The following is a 10,636-nucleotide window of genomic DNA, read 5'->3' on the forward strand; positions in this document are numbered from 1 at the left end:
ACGCATAGCACTGCACGGCACGGCACGGCACGACACGGCCGGCTTCTCCCGGCCCACTGCCGAGCACCACGGACAAATTCCCGTTTCTAATTTTCCGATTTTCTTTTAATAGGGAGGAGAAAGCTCCGCTGAGCCTCGTGTTTCAGCTGATGCCCGTACGATGGACTCGTTACAGACCAATAGGAAGGAAAACCCACCGGTTAGCATTCGGAGTGATGCATTTCATTTCCATCTTTTGCATTTCAAATAAGCTGCTCTATAGAGCTCCTTGGCAACTCAGTACACCTTGCCCTGCACAGGGAGGACCGCCCTGTCCCCAGCGCCCCATGCAGCTCCTGCAGCCAGACACACGGAATGTGCATCAGGTAAGGTGCTCCTGCCACAGCACTCACACCGACCTGAATTAAAGTACACTCTAGAGTAGTTATGGTGGAAATAATGCCATGTAACACCTCATAACTAACCTGTTCCTGCCCAAATACAGAGGGTTTTTCATCCTGCAGGTGTAATACCCAGGCTCAATCCACATAAGTTCCTGCAAACACATCTATTTGAATTATTTTAGTAAGTCAGACCACTACTCTTGTGCAAAACTTTTTAATAAAAAGAGAAAGGGTTCTCTGTAACAAAAAGCAGGTACAATGCTAATAATAAAATTCAAAACTTTTAAAAGATTTCAATAAACCAGATGTGAATTTATGACAAAGACTATGTCTCAAGTTTAGAAACTCTTATTCTTACACCTGAAAACACAGCCAACACACCTGTCAATTATAACTTCTTAATTATAAACCCCACTTTTCTGTTGGGAGATTTACTGGTGCATTATCAAGTTTTAACATGTAGCATCCATGATGAAGCTGTGAATAATTCAAAATAATGTTGCTAGAATGCTTAGATTCCTATAGAACCTTTCACATTTCATAGCTTTAACAGTTTTCCTTCCAACTCATGAACTAACATTAACAGTTATGTTCCCCTATATATATATATATAAAAACTCAGCTTAAAAAAAACCCCATCTCTTTCAGGTGACATAAAAAGAATTTCCATTAAGCCTACGGTTTCGCTTTAGAAATGATACCTGAAAAATACCTTTACAGGGAAAAATAAAAATTCAGGGTTTACCTTTTCCTCTGTTTTTATGTGCATGATGGACGTCACTTTACAGCAAAGATTTTGCCCTTAGTGACTACTTTCCTGCTTGTCAAAACCAAGCAGGCAGCAGGGAAGAATGGCATGTAAGCTTGCTCAGTTACCCATCCTGGAGCATCAAGTGACAGCTGTCAGAATGTGAAGCACCTCACTTCTTCCACAGCACCAGGACCAAGCTGAGGCCTCTCCCACATATGCCAATAACAGACTAGCAAGTAACATTAAGAATGAACCTGACATTTCCCAGTAGTTCAAGCTGGTCAATACTTCAAAGGGATACCACAGTCACTTCATGCAAAAAGTTGTCTGTTCACATAAATAGCCTCTGCATCAGTACCATATACCAGGCATGGTCCTAGAACGTCTAAACTATTCACAGACAAAGTCTGGTTTGGAATGAGGTTGGTGATTTCCATGCGGTCTTTGGTCGGATCATTGCTTAGCCAGGCACTCACTACAGACTGGTTCATGGTACTGTGGGAAAGATAGGCAGTGCTTCTTCCTCCTGAAAGAAAGAAGCCAAAGAAGTAAGTTTCAATTTTGTTTGTATATTCTCAGAATTTGGAGGAACACAGTAGATATGGGTCAGACATAATGGAAATAAAATTTTACATTTAAGTCAGTTTTCAGAGCAGTTGAGATGTCATTTCTTTGGTAAATTAAGGAAAAATTTGCTTAAAAAAATTAAGTACTTTAAATAATTACAAAAATTATCTACCAGCTCTACCCTCAGTTAAGACAAATACATCACAGCAGCTATTAACTCATCTCACTGGACAGTGTAAGTACCTGCAAGTTTCTCTAGCCAGATACTAAAGCAAGGGTACAAGAACACAAGTCTGTTTATAGAGCGTCTTGCTCTTTTTGGGATTATCAGCTTTGCTTCAATGACACTTATTCCCTACTTCTCCTCCTCCCCACTTTGCAGCAAGTGATATACCTATATTTGACTTTTAATTTTTTCCACAATTCAAATTGAAGTCTCACACTGTAAGAATCATCATTCAGCATAAAATTAGCAGGTGTCTGAAATGATGCTAAAGGATTTATACTCCATATGCTTGAAAACATGCAGAGTCTAACTTGAATTAGTAATCCTATAATTTCCAGAGATAAAACTTTGAATGACAACTTTGAGGCCAAAGGCAGCAGGTGACATCTGAAAGTTTCCCCACTATTGTCTAATGTCGCAAGCACTTAGCAATCTTTGTGATTAGAATGTGAAAATAAATGCTTATATTAAAAGTCAGTATCATAGCTTTAAAATCCTGCCACCATGCAAAAGGATCCAGTTTCATTTATTGAAAGTTCCAATTATTACCCTGAATTGTAAATTCATAATTCTACTATCTTGTTAACCTGTCAATTATTTTTGTATTCTAAGTTAGTATAACTCCCTCAGAGACTCAATAATGTAAGTCAGGCAGCCTCTGTTTCTTTTCTACATATAAATGATTTTTAAGTGAATAAATAGTCTATCTTTGAAATCACAGATGTGCCCCTTTACACATTGGTCAGAGGGTAGGAGATTAAAAAAACACAAACCAGACCACAAGAAACCCTGCATATAAGGGTTTGCCATATAAGTAGTTTTCCTCAAGTGCTTATCCAAGAAAAGTGCTTATTTAAGTTTGCTTTCTAAGAAAAGAAAGGTGCTTTTAATTTTCTGTGTTAAGATTGTGTTATTAATTGGGTCATGTGAGAACACTGACTGTAATGATGTTACCAACTGACAAATTCAGTGCAGATGGACTTCAAACATCCTTACCTTGATGAAGAAAAGATGGTTTTTCAGATACGTTTGTGGAAGTGTCCCAGTGCCAAAGAGATCCATCTTCAGAACACGTGAATAAATGATCGGGGTCAGAGGGATGGAAGTGAACTTCCCACACTGGAAGTATCAAACAAAATCATTTCAGAACAAGTCTGGAATGCGTATCAAAGCATTTGGATAGCATGATATAGACATGTATTTACAAGAACCCATGCCTCCATCAAAACCTTTCATTTTTCATTGTGTGTGGGTAGGAAACCCAAAGCCCCATCCTAAGTTATATACTACAGTTTTCCCTCTGCTGGCAGGGGGAAAGGGGGAAAGAAAAAAGAAGGAAAAATGAAAAGACCCTATTTTGTTGCATTTTCAGTATTGTGAAAATTGTTTAAGTATTATCTGAATTCAGGCAATCTGCATGTCATCTTCCCTGCTGTCAAGTTTAAATCCACACATAACATGCATTCCTTCTCAGGACACACATTATTTTGTGTCTGAATACCACAACTGCAGAAGACATTTAAGTCAGTAAATGTAATATCAAGAAATATTTTTACTCCTTTAATTTAAAGGTAGCATCCATCACAAAATCTTCAGCATAAAATTAATTGCTGTCTTGTTCACGTAGTTGCCAGGAAAGTGAGCTATTTCAGCACCGTGAAGACACCAAATGAATGTTGAGTCTCCTTTCTCATGTTTTCAAGTTTGTTAGTATCTGCATTCTGCTTTACTCTATCTGCCTAACACTGCACCAGCTTCCATGACTGTTTATACACCTACCCTGCTAGAAACACAGCCATTCTGATTAAATGCATCTAACAGCTCATTAAAGAATTGCTTACTAAGTCTATTTTTAGTTTAGATAGAGTTCGCTTTTATCTAAAAGCAGTCTCCTATACATAGAAGGAAGCCACATTTCCAGATGCAAACATGGAGCAGTAGTAGGCATCCTGGGAAGAGTATAGAGATGAAGGTTAGGATACAGAGTGAGGAAGGCCAAGGATAAGCTGGGCCTGAACCTGGCAAGGGATGAAATGAACAACAGGAAGGGCTTCTAAAGGTATGCCAGTCAGAAAAGGAAGGTCCCAGAAGGTGTATGCCCCCCAATCATCAATGCTGGAAAACTGGTAATACTGGGCAGCAACGAGGTTGAGCTACTCAACAACTTTCTTGCATCAGTCTTCAATGGCAACCTCTCTTCCCATACCTCTTCAGTGGGTGGGCTGCAAGACAGGGTCTGGGGAAGAAAAGTCCTTCCCACTGTACCAGAAGTTCAGGTTCATGACCACCTAAGGAACCTGAATGTACATAAATCTATGAGATTCATCCCAGAGTCCTGAAGGAATTGGATGATGTAGTTGCCAAGCTACTCTCCATGTCTGAAAGGCTACAGCAGTCAGGTAAAGTACTAGGGGACTGGAAAAAGGGAAAGATGGTCACAAACCCGTATTTAAAAAGAGGAGAAAGGAAGACCCTAAGAACTACCAACCTGTCAGCCTCAGTTCTGGTCCTGGGAAAAACATGGAACAAATCCTCCTAGAAGCTATACTAAAACACATGAAGGACAAGGGCATGTAGTGATAAGACAAAGGGGAATGGCTTTAAAATGACAGGTTTAGATTAGGTTATTTGGAAGAAATTCTTTACTGCGTGGGTGGTGAGGCACTGGAACAGGTTTTCCAGAGAAGTTGTGAATGCCTCATCCCTGGAAATGTTCAAGGCTAGGTTGGATGGGCCTCTGAGCAACCTGGTCAAGTGGAATGTGCACCTACCCTTGGCAGGGGAGATTGGAAGTAAATGAGCTTTGAGGTCTCTTCTAACCCAAACCATTCTATGATTCAATTAAGTAGCAACTATGTGATTGTATTCTACCACAGTTACAACAACTTATTTTTACAGTAATCAGAAACTTCTCTAAAATGCCACCTTCTTCTCCCCCCTCCATTTCAGATACTTACTTTCTGCTTCATGAGCATTTAGCAGGGACACTGGCATAGTACCCTGCCTGATGTCCCATATACTCAGCATTCCATCCTGGCCCCCTGTGGCCACAATATGCTGCTGATTGGGATGCCTATCCACACAGTGCAGTGGAACTCTGTCACCTGCCCTGCAAAGAGGAAAAAACAAAACAACCAAATAACCCAAACACGAATTTTTTATTTAGCTTCTATTTCCCCATTTTAATCCCTAATCCAGCATCAGGAGCATTGACAAGCGAGATACCAGTATCGTCAGGACCTTCAGTTCCTTAACATCTGACCACCCCAGGCTGAAGGCACACGACATCTACTGGAAACCAGAGGTATGGCAATAACATGAAGCTACAATCGGGTTTCGTGCCCTATTGGAACATCTACACAGCATCTGACAGCTTTACAGGAGTGAGAAGCCATGCAGGCAAATAATACTCTATATATACCTAAAATAATAATATTACTCTGATGCATGATATAGTTATAGGTTTAGTATATACTAAAAGTTGAAAAGGGAGACCAGGCACTAACAAAATCAGGTACCTAAACCACGGTCTAAGAATCCCAATGGGAATTATTACACAGACAACAACAGGATTGAAATTTAGCCAATTTTCTTTTCTCACAGTACCTGATAAGGCACTAAGTTAACATTCAAATACATTCCAAATGCCAGAAACCTTACATTAGCCTGTAGAGAAAAGTAAATATCAATAGGTAAAGAGTTTGGGGTTGAGGACAGAAATTTTTTTTTCTTAAAAAAGAGAAGTGTACAAGTATAATAGTCCTTCGAAAGTTAAATTATAAAATGGACTGCTAAGCACAATGCTGGGTCACAACAGTAGTTCAGCCATTAATCAGTCCTCCTTTTGCTTATTTAAATACCAAAGAAGTTAAAATCCTTTAGAAAAAAAATCAGTAATTTACCATCCTGTTATTGGGAAGCTATTAGGAAAGATTTGAATCAGATTATATAAAGCACATGCTTTTCAGTAAATAATAAAAAAGTGGAGGTCTTACAAAGAAAATATTTGAGATGGCTCATTTCTTTGCTGTCTGAGGTCCCATATTTTTAACTGTCCAATTGAGTTCACTGTCAAGATCTCAGTTGTGCGAAGGAAAGTGACTGCATGGAGCGTACTGCTGTCTGCATTGTCTGCAAGAGATGAGGAAAGCATTCAGGTAAACTGATAGAATGCTAGTCTCCATTTAATTGCAACAAAGTAAATCTTAATAGAGAACAGAACACAGCTGCTTAAACATGTGCATAACCTCTGCAGTTTCAGGGTCAGACCCTCTAGTATCTGCAAATACCCTGTGAAAAAGAAGCCCTTCCTTGCTTACTATATGAAACACTATTGAGACCAATCTGTACGTAGATGTATTAAATTAGCTCTGGTGATTACAAAACTGCTTGTGGATTTGTAAGGTATCTTTTTGTAGTTCCTAGAAGAGGAATTAATTCAGCCAAGTTTATGGTTCTCAAAAGTTTTCTTTATATGGCCAACACATACTGACAGAGAGCAGCTATGGAGCTTTTCATAATGGAGTTCTAAACACACGAAACAGGAACTCTGGCTGACAGCATTAAGCAGTTTTATACAGAAGCAATTCACCAACTTTTAGACCTTTTCTGAACTGCCAATGTGGTATCAAGTTAAACCCAAATTATGCTGTGCTTGTTAATAACTAAATAGCAAGGCCGTTTTCTTCAGGTCCTTTTCTCCAGCACCTCTTTTTGTCAGAGTCATTTACAATGTCAAACAATTCACAGCTTTGAGGTGAAACTTTGGAGGCCTTCTGAAAAAAGAGACACTATTTTCCTGTATTTTATTTCTGTTACGATAGATAAAACTTTTCACCCCAATTACGATGGGGTAACTTTGTTAACTCTACTTTCACCTCCAGTATTTTAAAAGTCTTTGTATAAGCCCATACTGAAAATATAGGCAAATTATTGTCTTTCTGCATAAGATGGAAACATTTTCTGAGATCAAGACAAAAAAGTTACACTGATGCCTAGTTACAGATAATTACTTTTCTGCCTACTCTTCAAATTAAAGCAGAGGGGAAGAAAAAACTCACCAAAACACCATTAAAAAGAAATGTTGGATCACTGAATACTGAGGTTCTAGAGGAGTTAAAAGTTTTATGACAGACTAACACTAAGTAGTTTAGCAATGATACACTTTTATGGCTCCAGAAGACTTTTACATAATCTGAAATTTCTTTCTTCCTGCCATAATGACTACAAACCTATGCACTTTGTACTGTGCTCTTAAATCCACTAAATAATAACAAAAATACTAAGGCATTCATTTGCAACTATTGAACGAGGTACAAGAGTTCTATCTTCATGTTAAGGATTCAGCTTAGTGCCGGGGAAATGTCAAGGTGTTATTGAATTGGGAACCAGTGAAACAGATTGCTTACACCATAGAACTCCATTCTGAAGAACCTGAGAGCATCTTCCAAGATGTTCTCTCTCCTCCCTCTCCAACTTTTACTGTAAAACCATGAACTTAAAAATACCTAAATGAATATAGAAATACATCTGAAATATGCTTCAAGTATTTGAATTCTGGAGGGATATAGGAATAATCTGAAACAAACATGTTCAACCTGGAACACTGAAATCAATACTCAATTAACTTTTTTGTTTTTTTATAATAACCTGAAAACCAAACAAAACCTCCTCCAAACCAGACTAATTAAAAAACCCAGGTATTTCACATACCTATAGTTCTTACTGCATCTTTTTGGTCAGCCCTGAAGAGATTTATTCTACCATCTTCTCCAACAGTGACAATTTCTGGGTTGTTGCAGACGACTCCTGTACAGGCTGCTCCACCACAAGATGTGTCTTGATCCACATGATAATGAGCTTTCGCCCACCGGTGGTCAGCAGATAATGTCTAAGTAGTAACCAGACATGAAATTATGGTCTTAAATAATGAACATGATAAAACAAAGCTTCCGGAATACTCATGAAACCAGAGACAAGCTCCAGAAAAGCCACATTATTTCATGGGAATGAGATCCCCCTATACAAATAAAAATCAAGAGATCTAAGTTTTCATCAACTCTTACGCACAAAACCCTTCTATGACACAGTAATTATTTCTTCTCTGAACCACTGCGTTCACATGACCTAGCAATTAGAAATAACACTATGGACAGTAAAATGTTTTTCACTAGGCTGATGTCTTCATATTTCCCCAGGACAGGGGAAAAGAACTGATGTCCTTAGAAAATAAAAGGTCAGATTCAGATCTTGATTGCAAGGAACTTAGTTTATTTTAGGTACCACACAAAATTATTAACTGGCATTCACCTATACTGTGTCACTGTGAACATACATAAAAAGGTAATTGTACATTTATTTCCAGTGATTTATAATCAAAGCAAAAGACTACCAAGTTTTACATATCTTTCTTCACATGACACACATGAGAATTCATTAATAATTTGTTAGAATTGAAGAGTCGTTTAGTTCAAGAATGCAAAAACTCTGATAAGGCAGGCAGAAGTCCATTAATATTTACTGCCCCAGAACACTCTAATGTCTTAAAGTATGTTTTCAATGAATGGGCTTTTTGGATACAGACAAGAAGATACCCGAGTCTGTCTTGCTCTGGAATCTAGTTTATGTAGCATCTGTGAAAAATGCTATTTTCTTTCCTCATATGTGTCAGCTCAAAGTTTTTTTTAACAGACTTCAAAAAAGAAATTCATTTTGGTAGCCAGATGCTTTTTATACTAAGATCAAAGTAACCTGTATTACAGAGAATAGCATCTTATAGCCAGTGCATGTCACATACCTGGTTATTTTGATGATGACGGAATATAGTTACAGTTCCTGTTGATGATGCAACCACAATTCTTTCTTGATCCAAAAACTAGAGAGAGATAACAAGAATGCTATTAGCCAATGTTAGTATCAAGGTGATAATTTTGATTTTAGAGTAACCTCAATTATTGGTAGGTGGAGGAGAAAAAAACCAAACCCACAAAAACCACAGCAATATTGATTTGCTTTGTTCTTTTTCTTCGTAAGAATTTTTGGCCAATCTCAGCATTTTGACAGTTCACTCTCACCCAACTCCTCCTAGGTGACCATCCCTTAAAAAATACGGATCTATTCAACACAGCTATTTTACCTGCATATCCATAACATCACCGTTGTGCTGGATGTCACACAGCAAATGAGGTTCTCCATGGTATTCACCATTGAGGCCCGCATTTCCAAGGTCGCCAGCAGACCAAATGGAGATCCTGTTATCCTGAACGGAAACGACACCACATTTACTCGAAAACGCTTTCGAAAGTGCCTAGCAATAAGGCTAAGCCAGGGAAAGCAATAGGCTGCGGGCTGCGCACGGCTCCTGAGGAAGCCGCCGCCGGCCGGAGGGAAGCGCTTGCCCAGGGGGCTAACGCTGCCGTGCGCCGGGGCGGCCCCACGGCTTCCTTGGGGACGCGAGCACGGCACGGTCAAGCGAAGGGCAGGACTGCCGAGCCAGGCAGTACTCACGGCCGGCTCCGGCTCCGGCCCCGCTCTCCCGCACCAAGCGGCGGAGCGCTTGGACCGAGGTGGCGTGGGGTGCCGCCGCCACCCGTCCCGCGCTCCGGCGGGAAGGTCGCGCCGCGCCTGCGGGCCCGCCCGGCCGGTACCTCGTTGTCCCAGGAGCCAGTGGCGAAGATGTCGGGGGGCTGGAGCGCGGCGGCGGGCAGGGGCCGCCAGCGCGTCCGGCTGATCTTCTGCGACACGAACTTGGCGCTCACGTCCTCCATGGCCGCGCCCGCCCCGCGCCCGCTCTCGCCCGCCCCGCGCCGCGCGCGCTGATTGGCTGCGGCGCGACGGCGAGCGCGGAGGGACAGGCCGGGGGCGCGGCGGGGCGCGCGGGCCGTGCCGGGTTCGGCGCTGAGGGGGCGGCGGCCCCGCTGTTTGTAGGAGCCGGCCGGCGCCTGCTGCCCCCGGTTACCGGGACAGGTCAGGGCGGCGATGCATTCTGACTGGCCCCTGCGAGCCGCTGCACCGGCGCGTATCGGCTCGGCGTCGGTTTCAGGTCGGGTCCGGAGTGGAGAAAACAGAGGAAGACGCGTTGGTGCCGCTGTGCTCCCTGTCTGCGCGGCTGGGCCGCGTCCACCGGAACGTTGTGTCCGTGTGTCACCTTTGCATGACATGCACCGACTCCTGCTTTCTCAAAATTAGTGGCTTACACCACGACTTCTGGTCTAAGATCTGCTTTGAAGCATGCCCTGCTTTCAGCTGAGGCAGTTAATTTTCTTCCAAGTAGCAGCCACAGCGCTGTGTCGCGGATTTAATGTGGAATAATGGTGAAAACACACCGATGCGTTACTTGTTGCTGGCTGGCGCTTACCCCAAATCGAGATCTTTTCAGTCCTCGCTCTGCCGGTGAGCAGGTGGACGAGAAGCCAGGTGGGAGCATGGCCAGGAAAGCTGACCCAAACTGGAGGGAGGGATATTCCATACCACAGAATATACACACACTGTATAAACTGGGGGATATTGGCCAGGAGGGACCAATTACTGCCTAGGAGCAGGCTATTTATTTTCTTTAATTTGAATTATTAAAGTTATTAAGAGATAAGTTATTATTATCCCAACCCATGTTTTTTACATTGGTTTTATTCCGGTTTTCCTCCCCATACCCCCTGGGGTGGGCTAGAGTGGGTTTGTGGGGCTTATGTGACCAAATATTTGCCTGGTACT

General features: G+C 41.7%; 1 protein-coding gene across 1 annotated transcript; it reads right to left on the bottom strand.

The window, feature by feature from the left end:
* Positions 1-596: 596 nt before the first annotated feature.
* NUP43 (nucleoporin 43) lies at positions 597-9,705 on the bottom strand. The gene is made up of 8 exons (XM_084202356.1): positions 9,574-9,705; positions 9,063-9,185; positions 8,724-8,801; positions 7,640-7,817; positions 5,923-6,058; positions 4,885-5,036; positions 2,924-3,046; positions 597-1,660 (listed from the first exon to the last, which is right to left on the bottom strand). Exons 1-8 carry the CDS (start codon positions 9,691-9,693, stop codon positions 1,446-1,448), a joined length of 1,125 nt encoding a protein of 374 aa, XP_084058482.1. The 5' UTR covers positions 9,694-9,705; the 3' UTR covers positions 597-1,445.
* Between the last annotated feature and the right edge of the window lie 931 nt (positions 9,706-10,636).

This window comes from Fringilla coelebs (assembly GCF_963513975.1).
Source record: "Fringilla coelebs genome assembly, chromosome: 3".
Classification (NCBI taxonomy): domain Eukaryota; kingdom Metazoa; phylum Chordata; class Aves; order Passeriformes; family Fringillidae; genus Fringilla; species Fringilla coelebs.

Coding starts and splice junctions, on each gene's coding strand:
- NUP43 (XM_084202356.1), bottom strand. CDS start 9,693: ATGGAGGACGTGAGCGCCAAGTTCGTGTCGCAGAAGATCAGCCGGACG. Junction 7,818..8,723: donor GTCATCATCAAAATAACCAG/GTATGTGACATG, acceptor GTTACTACTTAG/ACATTATCTGCTGACCACCG. Junction 6,059..7,639: donor AGATGCAGTAAGAACTATAG/GTATGTGAAATA, acceptor CATCTCTTGCAG/ACAATGCAGACAGCAGTACG.